Genomic DNA, 26,168 nt, shown 5'->3' with positions numbered 1-26,168 from the left:
CTTTATCCGGGGACGCCCCACCCGCCTGGGGCAAAGGGGCCACCTTGCGAGGGCACGGCAGGAGCGGGCGTACGGTGCCGCCGCCCTCCGAGCCAGGATCTGTCCCTGGAAGCACTCCCAGCTCCAGCGATGAATCACACTTTTCCCCTGAGATCAGACTGCAGCTTCTGCGCACCGGGGGGGGGGCCGGATCCGCACCGCTCACCCTGCCGCAGCCGGACCCCCCGCGCCCTCGGCAAACAGAGCCGCGGTGAGCTGCATGCGGAGGGCGCTGGACTGGCAGCATTGCCCAGGTTCGCCGCTGCTAAATCCCGTCGACGCTGGGGTTTGGGCAGGCTGGGTACCCCATGGTGCCGCCGGCGCTGCCGGAGCCTCTGGCCAAGGAGGCCCCGAAGTTGCGCAAGTCTTCCTGGTACCTCAAGCCTGTCCCTAAAGATTGTGGGGGGACAGCGTGGGAACGGAGCCATCACACTGCTGTGGCGGTGCCAGGGTGGCGGTGCCAAGATGGTGGTGCCAGGGTGGCGAGACTGCCGTGCCGGCTTCATCCCTGCCCTTGGGGCAGATCTGCCACGCGTGACGGGAAGGAAAAATCCACTGGGAAGGGGGACGGCAGCACCAGCACCAGGTCACCGGAGGGGAGGCAAAGCGACTAACAGCCGCTCTTTGCTCCCCACGACCCCCTTCAGCCGCTCACCGGGTCCGTGCCGGAGATGCTGCGGCAGCGGGGCAGGGCAGCAACCAGAGCTGCCGCCATTTATTCCAGCAGCCGGAACATTTTGTCCCTCAAATACTCTCCTGCCTTTTGCTTTCCCCTCCGGCAGCGCCGCTGATAACTCCCTGCCAGCTCTGTTTACCGGAGCAAAGTCCGCGCCGGTTCACACACGACGGCGTCTCTCCGTGCCGGCCGAACCCAGCGCGTGCCCGCGGCCGGCCGGGCTCTGCCGAGCGTGTCGGGGTCCGGCCGCTGACACCCGAGCCGGTCGTTGCCTGGTTATATCCACAAAACAGCCCCGCACTGGGGCCAGGGTATCCTCTTACGGAGCAGAGAACAGCTGAGCCTTTTCAATCCCCACCCTGCCCTTGGCAGCTCATCAGATAAACCCCAGCCGGGGCTCGGCAGCGCCGCTGCCATCGTCCCCTCCATCCCCTACAAGGGTTTGTTGGACCCAGCCCGCACGACCTGCAGGTTTCTCCCCTTGGCAGTTTCAGCTCTAGATATATATTTATTTATACACGCAACTTGTGCGAATTAACAGCATTCCTCTCCTATTGAGTCAAAAGTCTCGGCACAAATAGAGGCGCTTCATGGAAAAAAAGAGAGAAAAAAAAGGTGGGTCGTGCTGAAAAAAGCAACAGGATCAAAAAAAAAAAAAAAAAAAAAAAAGAAAAAAAACCCACCCAAATCTCCCTTTTCCTTTTAAAGCTCTGTTCCCGGGAGATGGGCAAGCGCAGTTATTTTAAACCTGATTTCGGCAGCCTGGTGGCGAGCGAGGCATGGGCAAGGTGTGGGTGACGGTGCCGGTGACGCGGGGACGGGGTGGCACTGGGCGATGTTGCAAGCTGTGGTGCGCGCTGCTGGGCGATTTCGGGGCGCGTAAGCTGGCGACTTCCTGAGCGGCGAGTGCCGACTTCCTGAGCCGCGGCGGCAACGGGCAGGATCGGGCCCCGGCAGAGGTAGGCCATGCCACCACCCCGGGCTGTCGCGCCCGCGCTGACGCAGTAATATATCTAAAATATGTATTTTATAGAAATATACGCTAATAATGTAACCGCCGAAGGGGCGGTTTGGCGTGCCGCGGGGTGGGGAGGGTGGGGACGGGCACTGCGGGAAAGCAGAGCTGTGGGGATGGTGGGTGAGCAGAGGTGGAAAACCACATCTGTGGGCAGCGAAGGCAGCAGGGAGGGCAGCGGGGAGGGAGGGCAGCAGGGAGAGCAGCAGGGAGGGCAGCAGGGAGGGAGGGCAGCAGGGAGGGCAGCAGGGAGGGCAGCAGGGAGGGAGGGCAGCAGGGAGGGCAGCAGGGAGGGCAGCAGGGAGGGAGGGCAGCAGGGAGGGAGGGCAGCAGGGAGGGCAGCAGGGAGGGCAGCAGGGAGGGAGGGCAGCAGGGAGGGCAGCGTCGCTGCTGGACGCCCGGGAGCGCGGCCGTGGCCACCGCGGGGCTTTGCAGAGCGAAATGCCACCATCTCCATCCCCGAAACAGAGGGGAAAGGGGAGGCAGGGATGGGGTTGTGGGTGGAAGGGGAAACGGAGGCTGCACTCTGCCGTTACTGGGGTGTTTGCAGGGCCAAGCTGGGGCACCTAAAGACCCCTGAGATATTGGTATTTAATAAATACCAAAGGGAGCGCGGTCAGCGCCCCACCGAGCACCCCGCTCCGTGCACAGGATGAGGCCGTGGCATTTGGCGGCCATGCCCATTGTCCTCCCACGTTTCCCCTTCCAGCCACCCGTGTTGGAGGCAAACCCCACGCAGCCCCAGGGGACACCACCCCGGGCACTCCGCTGTCCCCATCCCGGCCCCTTACGCCCTGCCCGGGACCCCGGCGGGATGGGGCCCCGCGGCTGCCGGGAAGGAGCCCCCAGCGCCCCGGGAGGGTTTGAGGCTGCACAAAGCAAACCTCCACCTTAAATCACGGGTGGGAACAGCCGGAGCGGGATGGGGGGCTGCGGGGGATGCTCCCCAGGGATGCAGGCTGGCTGCAGCCAGCCCCTGCGGCTGCCTCTGCCAGGGATGCAGGCGGCTTGGCCTTCCCCGCCCTCCTCCTCGCCCTCCTCCTCCTCGCCCTCGCCCTCCTCCCCCTCCTCCTCCTCCTCCTCCTCCTCCTCCTCCTCTCCGGGGCGGAGGGAGGCAGCCGCCTGCAGCTGGCACTGCAGGCGGTGGCCGGGCAAAGCGGCTGCTCCGGGGAGTCTGATTTCCAGCCCTGTTTATTAATAACCCCCCGCCCGCCCCATGCTAAGCCCATGTACAGCGCAGAGCCGAAGGCGCTGGGCTCCGGGGGAGGAAGGTAAGAGCCCGCCTGGGGCGAGCAGGGGGAACGGAGAAGGGGCTGGCGTCTGCCGTGGCGTCCCGTGGGTGCGGGAGCCTTGTCGAGGTGGGGGGCGTGGGGCAGGCGAGGGGGTTGCCAAAGCCTGGGGCGGGTGCAGGGATGGGGTGGGGGGATCTGAGGTTCAGCACCCGGGGAGCATCCCTGGACCCTCAGGAGTGGGGGGGGAGGGGGGCGGGAACAGCCCCTCCGGGGTACCCAGGAGTGCTGCCCACCTGGGGGGGCTCTGGGACGAGGGGTGGTGGGCGGGAGCGAGCCCCCGCGCCCCGCTGCGAGGGCGGGGCGGCCATCCTCCCCTCCCGCGCTGCTGGATGCAAAGCAGAGCCAAGAACTTTGAAAAATAAGCACTGGCACCGGAGGAGGGCAAGAAAAAATGAAGCAGAGCCCTTTCCCCACCTTTCCAGGCGCTGCCCCCTCTCCAACGGATGGGCCGTTGGGTCCGAGGCTGCGATGTGTCATCGCTGCTGAAAACTACCTTATTAGGAGAGAAAGTATTGGTGAAAATCAGTTCTTTCCTTAAAGCCGTTGCCGCGAGCCGAGGGCTGCCTGCGAGCGCCAGCCTGTGCTCATTCCTTGGGGGATGACTAGACATGAGCTCAGCGGCGTGGCCGGGAGGTGAGAGCATCCTCCCACCGAACCCACCGCCTCCGGCTCCTGGAAGCGGCAGGAAAAGCTCTAGCTCGACCCCGAGGGTTGTCCCCTCCATCCTACCCCAAATAGCACCCGGGCACATGTGAGATGCGAGTATTTTGTGGTGGCAGCTGCAGGTACCGGGGCTGGGGATAATGACGGGATCGGATGACTCTGCAAAGCGGAGCTCGCCAGGCTCCTGCTGCAGAAGCTGCTGCTCGCTCGGGCGCTGTGCGTGCGGTGCTTTACTCCATCTCAGCCATCCTGGAGCCAGCCTGCGCTTTAGCAGCACATTCCCTTGCCGTGAGGTTATGCCACATTGCTAAAATCCCAGAAAGTTTTACTGGAAGTGCCTACGCCGGCGGCGCGCCGTGTGTGTGACACCCCAGGTGTGAGATTTTGGCACGGGCACAGCAGCTACACTCTCATCTTGCCAGTCACACTGGTGCTGCTGGGGGAGATCGGCCACGACACGGTCAGCAGTTCCCGTTGGCACCGGAGTAGCTCTCGGTTTTGGGGTCCGGGTTTGCATCCCTCGCTCTTCCTCCGTCGCAGTCAGTCACTTTTAGAGGGTTTTCTTCCCTTGTTTTGGCCCATGCCAAAGCCGACAGTTTGGGTCGAAGCTGTCATCAGAGCGTGCAAGGGCAGCCCTGCCCGGTTTGCACAGCCCCTGGGTGACACGGGGACAGTCACGGCAGCGGGGCTGTGGTGAGAGCACCCCCAGGTCAGCCTGCTGCGGGGCACCCGCGTCTCGCAGGGCAGAGAGGAAGAGCTGGGACCTGTTACACTCATTGCTCTGGTTCACGTGTCCTCTCCTTTCCAGGGACCTGATGGCAGAGCCTGAGCCCCCTCCAGAACTGCAGCTGGATGAAGCCGGAGCATCCTCAGCCCCGCAGGCAGTGGCTGCAGGCGCTGCTCCGCAACTGGACCTTTCGTGCAGCCAGTTAGACCCAGCGGTGGGTGTGGGGGTGACACCCCTGCACGGGGGCAGCCCAGACGCCTGCCGGGAGCCACAGGCAGACGGCGGGGATGCCTTCTTGGAGCTAAACATGCCAGGGCCCCAGATGGATGAGGATGCAGCCGGGGCCGGGATTCCGCTGGACGTGGACGTGGCAGGAATCCCGCTGGATGTGGATGCAGAGGGAGTAGGGATCCCACTGGATGTGGATGGGGCAGGGATCCCACTGGATGTGGATGGGGCAGGGATCCCACTGGATGTGGATGCAGGTGGGACAGAGATCCCGCTGGACGTGGACGCAGATGGAGTAGGGATCCCGCTGTACATGGACACAGACGGGGCAGGGATCCCAGCCGACGCGGACGCAGATGGGGCAGGGATCCCGCTGGATATGGATGCAGAGGGGGCAGGCAGTCCCCTGGACGCGGATGGCGCGGAGCATCGGTGCCTCACCCTCGAAGAGCTGGGGGACTACTTCCAAGAGTGCATCGAAGCCGTCGAGCAGCTGGAGAAAGAGAGAGACAGCCTGATTGCGGAGCTCACCCAGCTCCGGGAGCCGGCGCTGCAGGAGATCCGCCATGCCCACGAGGAGATCCAGGCGGCCTGCCGGCTGCTGGCCAAGGTGGAGCTGGAGAGGGACAACCTGAAGGATGAGATCCGGCAGATCAAGCAGAAGCTGTTCAAGGTGACGAAGGATTGCGTGGCTTGCCAGTACCAGCTGGAGAGCCGGCGGCACGACCTTTCCCAGCATGCTGCTTACCAGGGCGAGCTGGAGACCCAGGCTGGGCAGCTCTCCGGCGAACTGTCCCAGCTGAAGGAGACCTGCGAGAAGGAGAAGGAGGTTTTGAGGCAACGGCTGGAGACGCCGCCGTGTCGGCAGGATAACCTGTACCTGCAGGAGAGCCGCCGGCTCTCCATGGAGTTCGAGAGCTTCGTGGCGGAGAGCCGGCGGGGTCTGGAGGAGCACTACGAGCCTCAACTGCTGCGGCTGCTGGAGAGACGCGAGGCAGGGGCGAAGGCGCTGCAGGAGATGCAGGGGGAGATCCAGGGGATGAAGGAAGCCCTGCGGCCCTTGCAGGGGGAGGTCAGCCGGCTGTGGCTGCAGAACCGGAGCCTGGAGGAGCAGATCATCCTCATCAAGCAGAAGCGGGATGAAGAGGTCGGGCAGTACCGGGTACGCGTCCCAGCTGGGCACCCCTTGCACCCTCTTGTTTAGAGAGCGGGAGCCGTTCTTTGCAGCCGGTGAAATGTGGATGCCGAAGATCTTGCTCGTAGGGCCAAGGGGAGGAGCGGGGTGGATGAGGAGGGTGAGGAGGTGGAATGTCTCCTGCTGGCTGAAGTCAAAAGCATCCCCCACCCTGGCACGGGCCAGGCGAAGCAGCAGCCCCTGGGCGTAGGGCAAACCCGAGGTTACAGGGATGCGGTGGGAAAGTGCTGGGGCTTCACCCAACAAGCTGCCGGAAAAAAAGGTTTCTCCTGATTATCTTCTCACTTGGTTTTGACCTGCCCCTCGGAAATGGCCCCAGCGAGCAGGGACGAGGTGGGGGGACGGGGGGTTTCCTTCCCAGAACAGGCCGGTGGCAGAGCTGAGCAATGCTGCTCAGCACAGGCACTGCATGTTTTCCCGCAGCTTGTACCAGCACGGGGGCTGAGCTGAGGTGCTTGGAAAAGTCAGTTTTAAATAAAGGTGGCTTTTCTTCAAAAGCCCAGCCCTGCCGGGGCAGATCCTGCCCTTCCCACTGCCAGGAAGGGTCATACCTCCTGTGCCCACAGCCCAGGGTCTGGGCTGCCTCCCGACAGGGTTATTTCTGGCTGCGCCAGGCATCCCCCCCCGGCACCTTGTCCTGAGGGACAAGGCAATTCAATATCTACAAGAGCATGTTTGGCAAAGAGGCTCCACAATTAATCTCCCCCGTTTCAACACTCCATGTTCTCGGCTCGTAATCGCTGCCTCCTCCCAGCTTGGCTCTGAGCAGCTTCTGGAAGCTGGCGTCCCCCCCCCTCCGTCACTTCTCCTCCCTGCTGAGCTGGGGACCAGGTCACCAGTGCCCGCGACACAGCTCGTCTTGGATTTCAGGGTCCGCTCTCCCTTGGAGATGTGCCTGATGTGCCTCCACATTTTCTTTTTCCCAAATTCCTTGTTTATCTTCTCCTGACTCATAGGTTTATACAGTTCTGACAGCTTCTCAAAACACACACGAAGTAGTCTAGGGGGTAAAACCAACCAGCCAAGAGAAGCCTAAGGACGCAACGCATCACATCCCAGCCCAAGCTCCCACCTTTGTAACAAAACAAAGCTTTTTTGCAGAGGTTTTTTAAGACGGTGGTTGGCCAGCCATCGGGCTGGCCGCGCTTTGTCCAGACCAACGCCATCGACAGGCAGATCCCCCCATGAGAGCGGGGGCAGCAGCTGAGCGCGGGCACCGAGGCAGCCTTCCTCCCCCAGATAATCCACTCTTGTCTTCTTACTCCCCAGGAACAAGTTGAGGAGCTGGAAGACAGGCTGAAGGAGCTGAAGAACGGGGTCCAGCTCCAGCAGCGCAAGAATCAGGAACTGGAGGAGCTGAGGACCAGCCTCCACCAGGAGCTCTCCATCTACAAGTGCGTTTGTGTCTCGTCCCTGCGGTGTGGAGGGGCTGGGTAGGGGCTGGGAGGAGGAGGATGGCGGAGAAGAGAGGCTGGTGGCCACACAGCTATTGGACACCGTGGGCTTTTTCTCCTGGTCCCTGGGCACGTGGCCGGTGTGTGAGCAAGGGGTCTGGTGGGGCAGCAGAGCGGGAACTCCAGACCTTTTGCCATCCAGCAAACAGGGATTTGGTGGGAATTCCTGTGCACAAGGAGCGGAGGTTGCTTTCCAAGAAGCGGGCATGACAACTTAAAACACAGTGCCGGTTTCCTTAGGAATATGTGGAAAGGAGCTGAGGTTTAGGTTTGGGAAACACCATTGTGGATGCTTTTCAATGAGAGAGAACTATCTTCTGCTTATCGTTCTCTACTGCTGGTTTCACTCAGGTCTTCTTTATTACATGGGATTCTTTAAAGCTCCAGAAAATGCCCGTAAGGTTGCGGACTATTTTACTCACCAAACTTTGTGTTGTTATGTGTTACTCCAATCTCAGCTGTACATGCTCTTAACCATTTTCTGTAGCTTCACTGTTACTTTAGTATTCTTTTTTCCCCCTTCTCCGCTCAAACCTCCTCACGCAAGCGCAGTGAGGATATTCCCTACCACAAATAGGTAATAGTTTTCTTTTATCCAGGTAAGACTTTAGCGTGGTAAGCACAGGGGAAAGAGATCTCCGATTCAGCCTGTCACGTCACCAGCCATTCCAAGATGCGTTAATAAGAGTAACTGCATTTACGATTCAGACCAGATCCCAACAACCCCGTGTCTTTGCTGCTTGCGGTCCTTCCAAATCACACGTCTAAATCACAGACCAATATTTAAGCCCGGGTGCAGCAGCGCAGTCTCTTAACTCCTGGCAATCTACAAGTTGCCGTCCCTGGAAGCGATAGCATGCAAGGCTTCTCGTTTGTCAGGACTCCTCATTAAGTTTCACATTTGCACCGGGGACCTGAGAGTTAAGTACGGCTCCGAGCCGCTGTCTCCCTTAGCTCACACCAAAAATTACATTCCCTTCTGTTTGCCAAGGGCTCTGGCAGGGCTGGGCTAGGTCCGCACGCTCACAAGAGCGTGCACTGAGCCAGTTTAAGTGTTTCCTAATTACTTTTCTTCCATACTGTGAAAAGAAAGAATGTTTTTCAGAAATAGCACGTCCCCCTTCCCTGTTTTCTCCAGCCAGAGTACTTTATGCAAATATTCAGTAGCCTAAATTTCCTTTCTACCCATACAGGAGCTGCTTAGAAATCTACGGCCACCTTTGCAAATCGGAAGAAAAAGCAGAGCAGGACTCTTAGGAACGATGGACTTTGCCTCTTTGTAGCAGAAGTAAAGGACAGAGGCATCTGCAGGGGACGTCTCCCCTCGCTGCTTACCCTACCTGATGCACAGCAGCCGCCTGAAGTCAGGAATACCAGACACTCATTTGCTCGTGTGTATTTCTCAAGGTGCTGCTGCTGATCTTGTACTAAAACTGCTTTTCCACAGAGGAGCAGAGAAAAATAATACTTGCACTGAACAACGGACATATACGAAGAATAACAGATGTATGTTTTGCTGTGTTTGGAAAATGTTACCTTGTCTTGTTCCACAGGTGGATCGTATAAGCCTCCAGGGAAAGTACCATTCTGGAAGCCAGTGTTAGCGGGTTTGATTTTTAAAGTTTACATGCAAGAGAAGCTTCATCCTTTTAACAGGATTTTCTTTTGTATTTCAAGGGTCTCTGCTGTATTGTGACATGCTCCACCGCGGGCCACAGAAACTAGTTTGTGGATAACAGGTTTCCGCTTTATATAAAGTCCCACACTGAAAATAAAGGTCAGAGTTTAAGGATCCTGTTCGTTCTCAAAGCTGCGTCTCAAAGAGAAAATAACAAGCTTGTGTGTCAAACCAAGGTACTTGTAAGGTACCCGACTATTCATGCTGCAGACTAACAACAACAACAAAAAATAGTTCTGCGGTAAGGGCTAAAGGCAGACCCAAAATCCAGACAGCGGCACGCTTCAGGTGGAAGGCACGCTTCAGTGCGTTCCTGACTGCCCGGGGAGATTAAGTGCCCATTTCACAAAGAAAGCAGCAGAAACAAGGAAGGGGAGAAGCGTCCGCATGTTATAAACTACGGACCATCTAAACCAGCACCTGGCCTCATAGGACACGTACGGGCAGAGACTATTCCTTTGCTTTCTCTGCTTTCTGAAGAGGTACGCTTTACTCTCGACAGAGTAGTTAACGCAGAAGGAAAACGCCAACGCAAAAAATCACAGAGCTACACAGCATTTACGTAGAAAAAATTTATTCCATCTGAAGCACTTACACACAATTAGTCATGAGGAGCATGGAGAGTAACAGGTTGCTGGTGGAACAGGCACCTAGTGGAAGATGTGCGGGAACTAGTGGTCAAGGACTAACTCCTAAAAAAAGTAGTTCATCCACATTTAATTTGCTTTACAGATACCAGCTACCAATGCTGTTCTAGGTTACCGGGCATGCCATCTGCGGTACATCGGTTGGTAAAAACATACACCCTTACAACTTGGTGGCCCCAAGTTTTAAAAACCATTTCACAGAAAGGAAAGAAATATATGTGAAAACACAGCTCAAGAAACACACAATAGAGCAAAATACATGGAAGGTGAACAACGCTCTGCAGGAATAGCTAACGAATCCAAACCACTGTCGCCCAGCAGATGGGAGAAAAGGGAAAGGAAGGAAGGAATGAAAAACCCAGAATTACCAGTAGAGACAAAAAGTATAGAAAGAAATTTAATTTCAGTTCAAGTCAGAATCTGCGAGTCTGTTTCGTATCTGCAGAGGCAGAAAAATCCACAAGGTACAGATTAACTAAAGGAATCCCAAGACTTTCGAGTTACTGAAGAGGACAAGGCCTTCCACGCTCCATTTCTGAACTGCCAGTGGATTAACACCTGTATCATTTCCATCGGCCCAAGCATACTCCGGCAGCTCTACCGATTTAACTTTTGTTTAAATTAGGCAAAAGCCCGCAGCTGCAGCAAGCTAAAGACAGAAGAAGAAAAACCAACAAAACCAAAGTTTGCTCTGTGTGATGAAGGCAGCTAAAACGGGACAGCCAGCCCTATAGGCAAGAGGTTGCTGTAGGAAATCTGACCAAGGAGCTACAGCACGGTACCAGCTGAGTCGGGCTGAGCCCTTTTCTTAGGGAGTACTCGCTGTCTGGGTTAAAAAGCCTGTTGATGGTATCTACAGAAGGATGGCTGAACACAAAGCCTACGTGTGTCTCAAAACCAGTGTTAAATCAATATCGGGGTTGAGAAGGATGAGAAGGAAAAAGACTAGAAACAGGAAAAGGTTGTGATCTAGGATCCTTGACCTTCTGGATCCACGCTTCCTTCAGGGTCTTCATCATTATATATGTTCTCCGCCTGCAAGACAGAGATGGAGGGACTGAAGAAGCATTTAACCATCACACTGAAGAGGATTCCATCTGCTAGAACACTTCAAAAAGTTGTGGCAGTTTTTCATCTGCGTATACATATTACCCACCCCTGATCCCTCAAGGCCATTAGCATTAGAGAAGCAACACAAACGACCTTTTTCCTAACAGCCATGTCTCCAAAACATTTCCTAAGTACCCTGTAAGTTACTGTACCTTATGGGAATCTGCCTTCTTTTAAGCGCAAGACTTACTTCAATTAACAGACTATTGTGTATACATTCAGTAGATCCTCTACTTAGCAGCAGCACCCTCCAAAAGAACTATATGGAAGGCTGCTAAGAACAAAGCCCCTGTGAACCGATTTATAGGTTAAAAAAAAAAAAGTTAGGAGTATGGTCTCGTCAAAGGTTATTCAAACGATACAAGATTGTTTTCCAAAACCTTCAACAGCTGGTAATTTAGGGTCAGCAAACTTCTCCTATTCACCGCCACCTCTCTCCATCTTCAGGAGGACATTTATATCATTTGCAAAGATTTCATTCTTTAAGACAATAACTAACAGAAACCTCAATTTCATCTTTGGTTCTCACACACGCTGTTTTCATTCAAACATAAAAAGGAAAAATTTGCTTCTACACCAGTACTTTCTTTTTTTTTAAATCATGAGAAACACAAAGCAGCTTCTGAGTATCTGTAAACGATTGTTCCAACCAAACCTAAAGAGGATTTCACTATCCCTTTGAGATTTAGGCAGTGCAACAAAGCAAGTCATGCCGAGCACTGTAAATAAAACCAGGAATGCTGAAATCCAGGCAGTTCAACACCATCTCTCATCCGCCACCTCCCGCACCTTCCCAAACAACTTACCATTTGCCAGACTTGCATGATATTATCTTCTGATACAGAACAAATTACCCAGGGTTCATTGGGATTCCAGGAGAAATCAGATATCTTTGCAGTATGACCACCATGGATAAACTAGTATTGGGGAAACAAAAAGGGGAATGTTTTCAAATCTACATCGCAGAGATGAGTAATAGGTCAAAACAATCAATGAGATTCAAAAGACTTACCAACAGCTCTGGGGGACCATCCTCGGCATCTTCAGGGGATTGCTCTTCTCCAATTTTACTGTAAAAAAAGAGAGGAAAAATGAAAAGGTGGGGGGTTTGCTTGTTGGTTTTTTGAAGTGTGATGCAATTCATCAATAATATTTCATCACGACAACGCGACTAATTTGGGATTTACCTCAAGTCCCAAACATTTAGCCTGCGGTCAGTACCACTGGAGGCCAATATAGTTTCATTATGGGGAGACCACTGAACCTACAGACAAGGGTGAATTTAGAAAGGAAGTTAGTTTTAAGAAGCTGTAACACGACAGACATTCACCACAAACACCACTGTATTTTGTATCATAAAAGCTCTATGAGAATTCAAATTTATATTAACTTGAAATATGACTATGCCCAATAATAACATTCTAACACAGGAGGTAGGTTTGTGAACATTCATACACTAACAAGGCATTTGAGCACCAAAAAGGTACCACATGTAACCCTTCCTCTAACAAAGACCGCGTGTTACGAAGTGCAGACAGCTCTCAAGGATATTAGCTGCTCCTTACCTTAATAAGGATTGCACAAATATAAACTACAGATGCCTTAAGCAGTAGGTACAGTTTACACATGAAAAGAAATCACTGTAATTAAGCTTAGCTGCCCAAAAGCTCACATTCACATCTTCTGCTGGAGATAAATCTCTTCAAAACATACCCCTTAATAGGATCACAGGATTAGAAAAGAACAGATAATTCTGCACACTAACCTGACATTTCAAGATTCCGTGTGTAATTTTCTTTAGAGGTAACTACAGTCTTAACTAGTAATACTTCTATGGAAAAAATCTCTACATATTTTTCTTCTGATTAAGGCGTGAGTTGGAGATGAAAATACTGCATCTGCTAAGCACATGCTACCAGGGAGGTTAACATTCGATATTTACACCAGCAAAATTCGCAATTGTTCGTTGTCACAGGATGTTCCGGTGACCCCCTTTAATGGGTACCGGCTAAAGCCTCCCTGCAGGACCAAGCTGAGAAGATGAAAACACTGCAGCCATTTCATTGTGCCTCCCTGCTTCAGTCTGCTGCCATGAATAATTTACATTTACTCTGTACTGCTAGCATTTCGCCCTTCTCTTGTGGTTAAAGCTCTCGACTATTTCCTTCTTACGTTCTGCCCCTGGCTTTCTGGACACTCTTATCTGTACTGGAGCTCTACCCCACACAGAGCGCTATACAGCTCCACAACAATAAGCCAGAAGATTATAAGCAGATGAGAGAAAAGAATATATGAGTTTTTAAGTGCAAGTACATTTAATAAAAATGTGGAGTGGAAAAGAATGTTTTTCATTTTTTCCAGACAGCTAAGTAGAACTAAGTCTACGTGCATAAAAGATGAAGACATTTTGTTATACCTGAAATATTTCATCTTTATGTGATTCAAAGGAGTGCAACTTCAGTTTTAGGTTCCTCAAGTCCCATAGAGCAACAGTCTAGGAAAAAAAAAACATAAAAACATTTTTTGTTGAAGTAACAAATATATACATCCACATTTACACATCAGAAACTAAACAAGTACGTTCCAAGTTCAAGGTAGACGTACCTTATCAGCTGATCCCGTAGCCAGGATAAACTCACTATAGGGATTGAAAGAGAGGCAGTTGACTTCAGCTGTGTGAGCATCCACTGAATGACTAGGTTTGGAGGTGTTGTTTGACCGAGTATCCCAGCTGTAAGGGGAAAACATGGAATTGAAACAAAGGTGTATATCCCATTTTACGGAGGGACTGAGGAGCAGATGGGAAAGCAAGAGGGACAGAAGCACTCGGTTTCTGAAGACATTACCCCACTTACATCATGAGCTTCTGATCATCAGCAACAGATCCAAAAAGAGATTCATGGAGCAGGTGCCAAGACACATCTTCCACTACTGCTGTATGCCCTGTGAAGATGGTCTTTGCATCCACCACTTTGCCTTCTTTTGGAACAGCACTAATATCCCACAAGCAAATGGTCTTTAAAAAAATAAAATTTTTTAAAAATCGCATCTTTAGACAGACATTCTCTTCACCTCCCCTACCTCCTCCCCCTCAAAACCAAAACATTTTTGACCTTTGCCAAGGGACACAAAGTGCAGATTGTACTCCAGCTATATTTAAAGTACTCACATGATCGTCAGAAGCACTAAGCAAATGCCCACTCAGGTTTGGGTTCCATGACAGCCCATAACCTTCCTTCTGGTGTCCACGAAGACGCAGATCAGGGTTACACTCTCCAGAAGGGTCTGTAAAGAGGCGGTGGCATAAGAACTCCAGTGCCTAGCATCATTTCCAGCACATCCTAGAATACCTGGCATTAAGTTTTACTGTGCTTTACTAAACTTTGCTTAGACATTTTCAACAGGATCCCTCTCTATCCTTTTGAGCATTTTCCCCAACTGAAGACTCACCTCATTAAAACAGAATGCACTGAGACAACACAGAGCAGTTTGTCTCCTTAGCTTAATAAAAGCACATTGCAGATTTTCCAAGCTGCTTTTTTTTTTTTTTCCTGGCTGGCTGGCCTAGCAGTGGTTCACTCTAAATTAGTGCTACAGTACTGCGGTGTTTTTCTTTCTCTCATCACCTCCAACTGCACTTTGAAAGTGCGAAAGGCACTTCTGATCCCCCCCGCAAGTGGCAGAACTAGTTACTCTATACGATCTTGACGAGTTCATCGTTAAATGACTGTTAATATCCTTACAGGGTTATCAGGACAACAGCTCAGCAAATCATAGTTTCCAAAAAGCCACCTTCCACCACCCCAAATACCAACACATACAGTGACATGACAAAACATGCAGTAAAACAGCAAAAGGAAAAAAAGCATACCTTTCTATTGATACCTATTGGATACATAAGTTTAAGCTTAATATAAAATAACCTTTTATGCTAAATACTTACTTTCCCCTGAAATCACAAATGATATGCAATCCACAAAACTTTTAACCTCTTTTTCATTACATCAACGTTTTCTTAAGGAAGGGCTGGCTGATCTCTGAAGCACAGACATAACAAAGAAACAGACACCTGGTTTAGAAGGGTGCTTGGTGTAATCAAAGACAAGGACATCACTGGATGGAGTCTTCGTAGCGATGATACACGGGTTCTGTGGCATGTAACGTGCTCTGTTCACTTCTCCCTCGTGATTTATCTTGATTTCAATTTCAATTTTTCCACTAACTGACCCAAAGCCTCCAAACTCTGGAAATAAGAATTTAGTAGTTTTAAATAATAAGCCAGTTTCAGATCAAGACACGAAGATCCAGACTCAATTACTGGTATTACCAAGCACTTATTTTGAAAGACAGTCACAAGAACAACTGTAACGGAAAGAATCCAGTTTTCAAATGGCATGTTGTTTTAAACATCTGTATTTGAAAGATCAAAATATCAGGACTTTGGCTAAGTTAAGGCCATTTCTTCCCAAAAATTTTTTACTATTTCAGATTTAACAACACATGTCCCAAATTTATCATATCTAAAACTCTTATCTGTAATGAAGGTGCGATGCACATTTGAAACAGGTGTGCTGTAACTGCACTTTCAAATATAACAAAAATCAGCATTGCAGAATAGAAGAAGTTCTGGTAGAAACAAATTGCTGCACCGCGTGTAAGATATGGGACTGTAATGTAATTTGCTAAAACTACCTTATCTTTATAAGTAAAGTCACAATAACTTAGTATTTCACAAAATTGCACAGCACCGTTCTGGCAAAAAGAGGGGGGGTTTTTTGTTTGTTTCGTTTTTAAATCGGAGTGGTATACTTTTGAGAAATACTAAAATAGAATAAAAACAAAGTATTTATTAGACAACATGGTGTTCATGAATAACCCTAAGAAGCCCGAAGATCAAAATACTAATTGCACAATCCAGGCTTCCGGCAAAAAGAAGAGCAAACATTGGATCATTGAGGACTTTCACCAGGTAGAAAGATTGATTCAACCAAGTAAAAATGAGAAATGTCTAACTTGTAGCAATGCTGACAGCCAGCTAAGATTACAGAAAGCATCAAATTCAAGTCTGATATACCGAACAAAACACAATTAATCTTTTTGTCCAAGAGGGGCTGGCACAACTATCAGGCAGCAGAATTCAGACAAGAGAAGAACATTTGAAACGTTACACTCCTTTGAAATAAGATATTCTTTTACATGAGTGACTTTCTCACTGGAAGAGTTTATGTAATGCAAAAGCGGTAATAAAAATACCACTAAGCAGTATTCCATGAAATTCAATGTCAATTCCTGATGAGAAACAGGGAGGGGTGAGGTTTTCCCCCCACACACGTACTTTTGCAGTAAGCCTGCCACCTTCTTTTTTCATCATTATATTCTTAAGACATTACATACATTAAAAAAACATAGTATTTGTCTATTAAGTAAGGGTACCACTTAGAAATAAATTGATTAGTTTAGAAGTAATTCCTGAACTTTGCTGCCCGAACTTTAAGGAAAGACAAATATTCTATCGAGAAGGGAAGGAAAAAATGGTTAAAACTCCCCCTGGTCCACATCTTTGGTCCCTTACCTCCTTTCTCACTATCATAGTGTGAAGCATCAAACTGCGCATCATCGTTAGGCAACTGCACACTAGCTATCACAAGATGATTTTGTTCATCTGAAGTATGGGTCCCCAGGACTAACCGGTGAATACTGAAATCTTTGCCTTCAGGTCTGCAAGGGAAGAGAGTTACACAAGAAACAAAAGGGGTTTACACAAATACCGATCTGATTGCAACATTTTTTGATGACAGCTTCTAACACTAATAACACTCTTTCAAGTTATCGTTGCTCTCCTGCTCCAACACCAAACTCACTTCCTCCAGAGGAAATCACTTATCATAACTCAAGATCTCAACCTAAAATTCTCTCAGCACAACACTGACACACCACCGTTCCCGTGCCTTCCTTTAAGAGACCTTAGCGGCTCCTCCCGAGTACAACTCTGAGGCGCATGAACATTCACAGCAAGTTGTTATGGAAGCTTAGGACAAAATGGTGGTTATACAGAAATTACATCTAGTTCTATTTTTGAGTAGGTTTTTGCTTGCTAAAGGGGAAGGTGAAGCTGGAAGAAGAAAAACATGGAAATCAAATGTGTGAAAATATCTTCTCAGTAATAGAAGACGTTTTCCCAATTTAAAAATGCCTGTACTGATTATCTTCTCTGGTGTCCATAGTCCTCAACTTGCTGTTGGCAAGGCAAGGGTATGAAAAGCGCTTAAGACAGAAAGGAGTCACATACTGTCTTACTTTAACAAAAAGTGATCCTAGATTTACTACTTATTCCGCTTTAAAAGAAAAAAGCAAAAGGATCAGTTTACCTTGTTACATCAGGAAGCCACTGTGCAGTCAAGCTGGGCCATTCCAGAGCATGGGTCATTACCAAATCATACAAGAAGGGGGTGTTCTTTTTCCATATTTTATACTCTTCATTGATCACACGTTCTTCCACTGCATCATCAAAGGCTGCTAAAGTGGTTTTTTTTAAAAACGCATACAATTAGCCTTTACGAATATATTTACAACATACACACAACACTGTGAGGGGGCAACTGAATAAAGAGACAACTACATCACACCCTGGTTTGCTGTTACGACTACTCTGTTGGGAGTAGTTGCTAGATGATTACAAATCCTCCGTTGCACATGCTAATCCTTGTTTCTGGATATAAGGCTCGGAATTAATATTAACTATGTCAAATTTCACGATCTCAACAGAAGCAGCGTAATAAAATTCTGAAACTTGGTGCCACAGCATGCTGTGGAGGCAAAAAACAGAACTGTAAAGGCGTTTAAATGCAGGAGGTCCAGCAACCGATGTTAAATAGACCGGTCTAGGTGCAGCCTGGAACTACCAGTTCCCAAAATCCAGTTTTCCGAGGCTCCTTCCGTTGCCTTGTTCCTCTCACGCGCTTTCTCGTACCATCTGCCACCAGCCTCCGCTAGAGAAAGCGAACGAGCGCGGCGAGACCTCCGGGAGCACACCCCCGGAACGGGGCTGCGCGGCCGGTGACATCCCTTTGTCTGCGCGCTAGGCAGGCGGCTGCCCGCCCCCCTCACGGGGCACGGCATCTCTGCGGCCCTCCCCGCTCCCACCAGCCCACCCGGCTACCGGCGCACCGGCCTCTACTCGGAAGATACAAACTCTCTCCCTGCGGGCGCGGATACAAACGGATCGGAAGGCGAAGGGGGGGGGGCGGGCGGAGGGACCGGGGACCCGGCCCCGGGCAGGGCCCCCCCCCCTCCTCCCTCCCCGGGCGGCGTCGCCGCCTCGACGCGTCGGGGCCACAGGCCTCCCCCGCGCGGCCCGGGGGGCGAGGGGAGGCGGCGGCCGCGCGGCGCGGCGGGCCGTGCCCGAGGGGACCGGCGGGCCCCGCCCCCGCGCGCCCCCTGGCGGAGCCGCCCCCGCTCCCCTCAGACCGGCGGCCGTTGCGGGGGGGGGGGGGGGGGGGGAAGGGGGGTACCCCGCGCCTCACGGAGCCCTGAGCGGAGGAGGCCGCGCCGCGGGGCCTGCGCCACGCCACGCCACGCCACGCCACGCCGCGAGCCCTACCTTCCTTGTCCGCCATGGCGGGGCGGGGGGAGCGGGGCGGCTGCGGGGCGCGAGGCGGGGCGGGCTGGGCTGGGCTGGGCGAGGCGGGCGGCCGGCTCCTCCGCTCCCTGCTCGGACCCCTCCGGCCGCGGCTCTATTGTTTCCTGCCCCCGCTGCGTGCCGCTCCGGCGCCGCGCACCCCTTCGCGCGCCAACGCCGGCCAATCCCCGCCCGCCGCCGGGCCGCGGCCGCCAATCGGCGAGAGGCACGGGGCGGGGACACGGGGCAGGCGAGCGCGCTCGGCGGTCACGTGGGAGGGCGGCCGGGAAGAAGGCGGCGGGGAGGAGGGTGCCGCTGAAGCTCCCCTGGGAGCCGCCATTTTCCGGAGGGGAAGGGGAAGGGGAGGGCGCCGCTCGCCGCTCGCTCAGCTCTTAAAGCGGCAGCGCTGCGCGCTGAGGGGCGGCTCTGCGGCGGCCGCGGCTGGGGGCGGCTTTTGGGCGAGGCCCCGGTTTGGGAGCGGGAAGGCCCGTGGCTGCGGTCCGCGGTTTCCTTCGGTCGCCACAGCGGTGGGCAGAGCGTGTCGGGACCGAACGGGACCAGACCGGTGCGTGCGTGGGGCCGAGGCCCGGTCCTCACGGCCTTCCCTCCTCACAGGGCTGCCCAGAAATCTTCGGAGTATCCTCAACTTGCTTCTTGGGTTTTTAATTGTCTATAATCACTAATAACTTCCCTTTTTCCCTAATTCAGTGCAGCGGTGAGCTTTGCAGACAGCCCTCCTTAGTACGTAGCTGGTTCCGATCGGCCCGCTGTGGGTAACGCGGGGTGAGCAGTCCTGGATCGGACTGTCCGCAGTCGAGGCTTAACCGGTTCAAAATCAAAATGTGTGTTCAACTGGGTTTGTTCCCAAAGAGGAGCACTGGCTTCTCAATTTCGGACCTCTCTTTGCAACATACCTGGATGCTTAGAAAGTAGAAACTGGGAATTCTGTGTAGTCTTGTTTCTAAGCCTCGGAGTAAGAACCACTCCTGTTTAAAAGCAGTCTTGATGATGTTACGTGCTATCTATAAATCTAGCACTTGCATTATTTGGGGAAGTCTTGGGTTCAGCTGTGGATAAATCTTACAACGCACAAAAAAATGAAGAAAGAGTGAGAATGGTTATTATATCTGGAAATCTGGGGAGGTCTCGTCTGAGGAAAATTAATTAGCCCGAACTTAATCATGTTCTCCAATTTGTGTCTGTTAGATTTACAAATGAAAGCTTGCATGAAACAGCAACTACTAAGATCTGGTCTGAGAATTAGACTTTTAAATGGGGATTTGATATAGTTCACTGTTTGGTTGGGGCTTTTTTTAATTAAAAAAACTCCCACATTCTGCAAGAAAAGGAACAGAGGAAAACCTCTGCACTTGTGTGACAGTCGTATCTGCTTCTAGGTTTGAAGGCTTAAATACAATCCCTGGCCTAAGAGAAAACTAGACTTTTTTTTTCCTGAAGAAAAATCATGTGTAAGGTCACATCTAGGGGTTTGGAGGCAATGCATATTTCAGCTTGCTGTGTAATGTACTAGTGGGCTGAGTACCCTCAGCTGTAAAATTCAGTAGAAGTTACCTGAAGCATGAAAGTTTAATTCACTTTACAGCTGTTTTCGTTATTTTTCATTATTACTGTATTTTATTATTTGAGGATGAATGAAATGCTTGGTGGTGTACACAACGAGGAGGAAGAAACATGGTTCTTCCCAGAAAAGGCCAAAGTCCACGCTTTCTGTAAGGACTGTAATCCCTTGGCTTCACTGGCCAAACGTAACTCGTATCAGTTAATGAGACAAGCGGTGTAGGATTGAACTCCGAACTTCCCCCGTCTCCCAGTGACAGTTCTGACAGCAAACAGCTTGAATGACATGCATTTAGTATCTTGTTTTGAATATCTGAGCCTGTGTACAAGCAGTTGCCAAACTGCTATCAAGTGAAAAACTGAACTGAGAGGCAGCTCTCCCTTTTCTACCGCAGCATCGCCTGGGAAGCCTGGCAGGGTTGAAGCACTCGCGGAGGTGGCCATGTTTCCTACCGCCAGGAAGTGAGTGAGTGTTGCTCAAGCCCAGCAGCTATGGCAGCCGATGAGAGGGACTACAACCTGACGGAGGAGCAGAAGGCGGTCAAAGCCAAATACCCACCGCTCAATAAGAAGTACGAATGTGAGTATTTCTAACGCTGTCCTGATGCAGCGTACGTGTGACAGTACAGTCAGGAGGGGGAGGGAGGGGAAGGAAGATAGCAGGATATGCCTTTTAGGCACATGTGGGGTTTCTTAATACGCCGGTATCGTATGTGTTTGGACTGTGGGATACATCTGTAGTTGAATTAATAGACATGAGATATCTACAATTTTCTTTATCGCAGATAAATGCCTTCTTTATAGGTGCTAAAGAAATCATGATAGAAATAAATTAGTTAAGTCTCACCTCGAAAACTTTCCCCTTTCAAGCTACTTCTTAGCAAGGGAGTACATTTTTCTGCCTCTCATATAGGAGTTGATGTTCAAGAGCGTGTTGGTCTTCTGCGTGGTGTTTTTTCTCCTACGTGCACTACTGAAAGATCAGTATCTCTCCGTTTCCCCACCCCTGGAATGTCTTCTAAGAACATGTCAAGCAAGTGGCTGGCAGCCCAAGGGCTAGTTTAAGGCGCTCACAGGACACCAGTGTCTGACTGTTTTCTATTTCAGCGGTGTCTGTCTGGAGGGACAGTGTCTATTACTCTGTTAGAATACGTATTTTTAGGATGCGTTCAGATCTTTATGTGATAGCAGTGCAGAAATATGGTGACATATTACAATAGTCACACTGTTTCCATAACGGGAAGAGGGTTTATTCTTCTTTTACATCCACTGGAATTTGTTTGCTTTAGAGACCATTGTTGAGAATCCATTAATAGTGTGTGAACGATCTAAACAGCATCGGAACAATCTTTCAGTTAGAGTGATCGTGACTTGGCATTTATTTTACACCCCAGGTTAGCTCTGTTTCTGCCAACCTGCTATCATTTTGCATTTCTCTCATTCCTGTAAATGAATATAAATTATATTCATGTAAAACTTGATACATGGTTGGGATGTTAATCGTACCTTTTTAGTGAAGATTGCCTTCTATTTTCTACTACATACTTTTTTCAAGTTCTCCTTTTTGCATAATGGGTGTTTTTGGGTGTGGACAGGTATATTTGTTCACTGAGCTGGAAATATTTGCAAATCTCACCCTCTGCGTGAATAATTTTCAGTCCTGCAGACTTCAGCAAAAACTTTTTACTCCTGGTTAAAGTTTCTTTTTATTGCAGTTAACTTGTAGAAGCCTGTTGTGTTACGACAGCCATACCTTGCACACAGTGCTGTACACGTAGGGCACTGACATAATTATATTAAACGCTTTTTCTGCTTGGCAGAAATAATCCAAGATTCCACCTGTGCTAACTTTTTCTAATATACTGGAAAATAGATTATCACTGATTCACATCTGAAAATGAATGCAAAAAGTTCTTGTTACAACAACGGTATCTGATTTCCTTTTCTTTAATCCTCATTTTTAAAATATGTTTGGTGATGTCGTGCCTTTTCTTTTTCCTTCCCCCTCAGATTTGGATCACACAGCAGATGTGCAGTAAGTATGGGCAGCTGGGATTTCTCAATATGGCAAATTGATTATTTCTTACACTTACATAAGTCTGGAACACCTGTCGAAGACTGGTTGCAGATGTACACCTTATGGAACTATGAAATGTCGCACACTGGGGTTTTTGACGGTCAATTTTGTTTCTGCTCTTGGGAGAGCGTAGAATCACATTTGGTTTCTCTTCTAATGTAATACTCCTGTGGTGCTTCTGATTAAGCCTCTGTTACTTGGAAATGTCTTTTGAAATCTCCTTTTAATCTCTTCCTTTTAAACCAAATTTCTTCTGAGTAGTTCACTTTTATAGACATCAATTAGCCATATTAGGAAAGAACTTTCTTGTTGTCTGGTGAAACACACACTTTCCATATTCTCCCAAGAAACTCTTCTCACAAACCACAAGAAGGAAAATCTCTTGTAATCTGCCCAAATGCGTAGGTACAGAAAAGCAAGTATTTTTGTTCATTCACTTCCTCTGCATTAATTCTCACGTTCTGATTTCTCACCTGCATATTACTTTGGGATTATTTTGTTGTTGTTGTTATGGTCTGGTAAATTATCCCGTGTCTTTTTAGGCTACATGCCTGGGGAGACACTTTGGAAGAAGCGTTTGAGCAGTGCGTTATGGCCATGTTTGGCTACATGACTGATACAGAGACCGTGGAACCTGTGGATACAGTAGAGGTAGAGGCAGAAGGTGAGGCTGTGTTGACTTTTTATATTGGAACTGTATGAACCCTGAGGAAGAAGAGTACCAAAATTTTGAATCTTTAGATGTAGTTTTGTTGCAGTTAATTAAAATCTAATTAAGCATCGCTAATCTGAATCTTCTAATAGTGCAGAAGCTGTACATCTGATGTACTCTTAAAAACGTTTGAGTGTTCTTGCTGAGACAGTCAGCTGACTCTTCTCTGCTTCAACATGCAGGACATGACATGTTGTCTCTTCTTTTCCACTTCTTGGACGAGTGGCTGTATAAATTCAGCGCTAATGAGTTCTTTATACCCAGGGTAAGTGTTCCGTTTTGTTCTTTTTCCACGTGTAGGTCGAGGCTATTCTCTGGTAATACCAGCTCTGAATGCAATGTTACTTCAGGAAAAACCAGGACACAACAGATCACTTAAGCACAACACAGGGAGAATTGAAGATACCAGGGCAGAAGGACTCTAGAGACAAATTGTTAAGCTCTGTTATCACAAACACCAACCATTAGCTGCCATTATAGGTCGGGGCAGCTCTGCTGCTTTCGTGTTCCAAGTAGCAGTGTATCTCTTTGAGGCCACTCAGATTCTCTGGTTTTAGATTCCATTTAAACAGTGGAATAGAACCCTTGTAAATGGGATTTACTGAGATTTTCTGCCTGATAGATAGAAGATGTCACTGACATATTTCTCCTCTTGATTTCCCTGCAGGAGGTGAAAGTGCTTTACATTGACCGAATGCAATTCAAAATAAGATCAATTGGGTGAGCTTAAACGATCATTTGAGTAATGAATATCTTCACTGAAAACGCACACATTGCCTTCAGTCACCACTCTGAAATACCGTTGATGTGCCAGAGTTCACTGATGCTTTCTAAGAAGTGGATTGTGGGCTGCTTTTTTAGTTCCTCTGAGGCTTTAAATGAAAGTCTCGCTGTCCTATGCTCATCATTGAAACAAGTTATAACATTTGATAAATATTACCAAAATTCCAACCACCTCTCTTCTTTTTGCCTTTAAAGGTGGGGAGAAGAGTTCTGTTTACCCAAACACCCTCAGGTATGCAGTGGTTCATCTGTACATCTACCTTTTAGGGGTAGGATGGGGAGGGGTGGTGTCTTCTAAATCAGTCCTTTAAGTTCTCAAGAGATCCAAGTATAAACACGTCTGAATGGTGTCACAGGCACTAAACTTAAGATCTCACTTTCTGCCTGGTTTTTGTAAATATGTTCCTGAAACTGTTGACCTGAGCATCTGATGCTTCCTCAGCACTAGCAAAACTCAACAGTTGGCTTCCTTTTTTGTGACACTGGTAACACAGTAAACCAATCTATATTCGGAATGCGTACATGGGTTTGGTTTTCACACTATTATCACAGCTTTTTGCTTAGTTATTACCTCCCCCCCCCCCCCCCAAAGAATTACTAGGAGCGAATCCTTATCTCCCCGCCAGCTGTGTCAGTATTAGCATAGCAAACGTTGATGTTCTGTCAGAGGTAAGAGGAGGAATTTGTAGTATTCAAGAGGCAGTAAAATACGGGAAGAGTTACTTACTCACTGTTTGGCCTGGCTAAGTCTTGCCATTAGTATGCCAACTTTCTTATTCATCGGAACAAATACAGTTACAGCTTTTTGGGGAGAAAAACTATTAAACTGGATAGCATTTGTAGAAGGTGGTAAATACTGTGTATTATCATGAACTGCTACGAGGGATGTCATTTAGAAAACCCACGTTTTTGTGTCTTTTCTCTCTAGGGCACAGAGGTCAAAGCCATAACTTACTCGGCAATGCAGATCTGTGAAGACGAAAAGCCAGAAGTCTTTGTCATCATTGACATTTAAAGCAAGAAAAGTGTGATCAAGTGGATACTTGTCATTGGCTGGCAAAAGTCCCTTGAAAACTGTAATCCTTGTGGAAGTAACTAAGGAATTGGCAAATTCAAATCATAAACTGAAGGGAGTAATTGTGGGGAACGTCAGCCTCTTTGTTGACTTGAGGATGGTGAGCCAGACCAATGCCAGGAAAAAAAGAACTAGTTGGGGTTTGGGGAGTGTTGAGAAGAAGAAAGAGTGTTGTAGGGGTTGAAAGTCTCTCAGAAATGCTGGTAGTCATCTTTTAAGGCTGATACATGTGCTAGGAGCTATACGAACTGAACAGAGAAATTACTGGAGCTGCTAGCTAAAATACTACTTTTTTTGTAGCGTGGCAGGAGATAATGTTATTCTATATGATTTCATTTGCAGATTTAAATATTCTAATTCTGAGGTGACATCCCTCCTCCATATGATATAAAGGGTCCAAAATATCTGCAGTGGGTCGGGTTTAATGTAGAAAAATCTCTGACTGTTCAAAGGACACCTAAGAAAGTATACCAATTAAAAAACCAAACCACTACACCTTCTAGACTACTTTAAAAAAAAAAAAGTCATGCCAGCAGGTGGTGCTGAATTGCTGTAAATAAATTTGGACATGAAATCCTAAAGCATGTGACCATGTACATGGAATCCTAATAGCATCTGTTACCACTCTAAAAGGTAGGCAGCTTTGCTGCCGCTGTAGAAGGGGATGCACCAGATTCTCTGCGCGTTCACTCCCAACTGTCTTGCAAAAGCTGATTCTCTTCTTTTAAAAAGCAGACCGTTTGAATCGGCTTCCACTTCTCCCTTTAGAAAGGACAATACAGTCTTTTAACGTCAAAGGATTATGGACTTCACTGGATCAAAATCAATCAAAAATAATCAAAAGTGTGTTTTGTTTTAGATCGCAGGACAGCAAACGTGCGTTACCTGCCATTGGTATTTAAATGTGAGAGGGGCGCAGCGAGTAAGGGACGGTCGGTGCTGCCTGACCTTTTTTATTGTAAATGCTACAAGTGCCTCACCTCTGGAGGTAGTGTCTCATCTTTATTTTGTTGTAAAGTCATCTTAAATAGATCTGGTTTTATACCCACGTTGTGAAGATTGAGGGATAAAATCCCTTTTATTTTTTGAGAAAGCGTCAATGCCGAAATAAAACTCGGACTGAAAGAATTAATGGATTTGTGTGTGAATAATTTTGGCCAGTGGATTTTTAACACCAATGAATTACATTTGTGCTTTGTTCTCCGCTAAGGTGAGCAGACTTTTTTGTAAATAAGAATGACGATACGCCTGTTCGGTGGGACAAAAATCAGTATGGTTTTTCACACACCGGGTTTTCTTCCCTCCTCAGGAGCAGCCCCAGGGCTCCAGCGCATGCCCCCTACGGCGACAGGCTGGACACGGCGGCGCTGTGGAGGAAGAGCGAGGCCTGGGCCCGCCTGCTGGCGCTGCTCGAAACGAACGGCTCCAGGCCTTCCCTCGGCACGGCAAACCGCCTGAACCCACCGGGAGGTGAGGGCCATGGCGGGCGGGCGGGCGGGCGGGCGCGCACTGCCGCCGCCGCGGCCCCTCACCCAGGCAGAGCGCGGCTACCGCCCCTCAGCAGCGGCTTTGACACCTCATTGGCTGGTTGGGTCAGGCGA

The 26,168-nt window shown here is 49.4% G+C and overlaps 3 protein-coding genes across 11 annotated transcripts; 2 read left to right on the top strand and 1 right to left on the bottom strand.

Moving 5' to 3' along the window:
• Window positions 1–1,567: 1,567 nt before the first annotated feature.
• On the top strand, window positions 1,568–9,081 carry SYNC (syncoilin, intermediate filament protein). Of its 4 annotated transcripts, none has more exons than XM_076357684.1 (4): window positions 1,568–1,674; window positions 4,494–5,802; window positions 7,105–7,229; window positions 8,483–9,081. In XM_076357684.1, exons 2-4 carry the CDS (start codon window positions 4,501–4,503, stop codon window positions 8,544–8,546), a joined length of 1,491 nt encoding a protein of 496 aa, XP_076213799.1. In that variant the 5' UTR covers window positions 1,568–1,674; window positions 4,494–4,500; the 3' UTR covers window positions 8,547–9,081. The 4 variants fall into 4 exon arrangements, with proteins under 4 accessions (XP_076213799.1, XP_076213796.1, XP_076213797.1 ...); XM_076357681.1 differs by lacking the exon at window positions 1,568–1,674 and adding an exon at window positions 2,852–3,001; XM_076357682.1 differs by lacking the exon at window positions 1,568–1,674 and adding an exon at window positions 3,597–3,655.
• A 443-nt stretch (window positions 9,082–9,524) lies between these two features.
• Window positions 9,525–18,470, bottom strand: RBBP4 (RB binding protein 4, chromatin remodeling factor). 3 transcript variants are annotated; one of them, XM_076357182.1, is made up of 12 exons: window positions 18,325–18,470; window positions 17,093–17,237; window positions 16,297–16,442; window positions 14,794–14,967; window positions 13,894–14,009; window positions 13,580–13,740; window positions 13,329–13,455; window positions 13,141–13,218; window positions 11,912–11,988; window positions 11,737–11,794; window positions 11,531–11,641; window positions 9,525–10,649 (listed from the first exon to the last, which is right to left on the bottom strand). In XM_076357182.1, exons 1-12 carry the CDS (start codon window positions 18,338–18,340, stop codon window positions 10,584–10,586), a joined length of 1,275 nt encoding a protein of 424 aa, XP_076213297.1. In that variant the 5' UTR covers window positions 18,341–18,470; the 3' UTR covers window positions 9,525–10,583. The 3 variants fall into 3 exon arrangements, with proteins under 3 accessions (XP_076213297.1, XP_076213296.1, XP_076213298.1); XM_076357181.1 differs by having other exon boundaries at window positions 17,093–17,240; window positions 18,325–18,467; XM_076357183.1 differs by lacking the exon at window positions 18,325–18,470 and adding an exon at window positions 17,892–17,941 and having other exon boundaries at window positions 17,093–17,240.
• Window positions 18,471–18,727: 257 nt separating this feature from the next.
• ZBTB8OS (zinc finger and BTB domain containing 8 opposite strand) lies at window positions 18,728–25,695 on the top strand. Of its 4 annotated transcripts, none has more exons than XM_076357270.1 (8): window positions 18,728–18,907; window positions 20,316–20,500; window positions 21,931–21,955; window positions 22,540–22,661; window positions 22,892–22,974; window positions 23,377–23,429; window positions 23,688–23,724; window positions 24,421–25,695. In XM_076357270.1, the coding sequence occupies exons 2-8, from the start codon at window positions 20,413–20,415 to the stop codon at window positions 24,505–24,507; spliced, it is 495 nt and encodes a 164-aa protein (XP_076213385.1). In that variant the 5' UTR covers window positions 18,728–18,907; window positions 20,316–20,412; the 3' UTR covers window positions 24,508–25,695. The 4 variants fall into 4 exon arrangements, with proteins under 4 accessions (XP_076213385.1, XP_076213387.1, XP_076213386.1 ...); XM_076357272.1 differs by lacking the exon at window positions 18,728–18,907 and adding an exon at window positions 18,921–19,125; XM_076357271.1 differs by lacking the exon at window positions 18,728–18,907 and adding an exon at window positions 19,138–19,184.
• The last annotated feature ends 473 nt before the right edge of the window (window positions 25,696–26,168 follow it).

Source organism: Aptenodytes patagonicus, chromosome 21 (genome assembly GCF_965638725.1).
Source record: "Aptenodytes patagonicus chromosome 21, bAptPat1.pri.cur, whole genome shotgun sequence".
NCBI classification, from domain to species: Eukaryota; Metazoa; Chordata; class Aves; order Sphenisciformes; family Spheniscidae; genus Aptenodytes; species Aptenodytes patagonicus.
The sequence above is the reverse complement of the archived record's forward strand: the minus strand, read 5'-3'. Positions and strand labels throughout refer to the sequence as shown.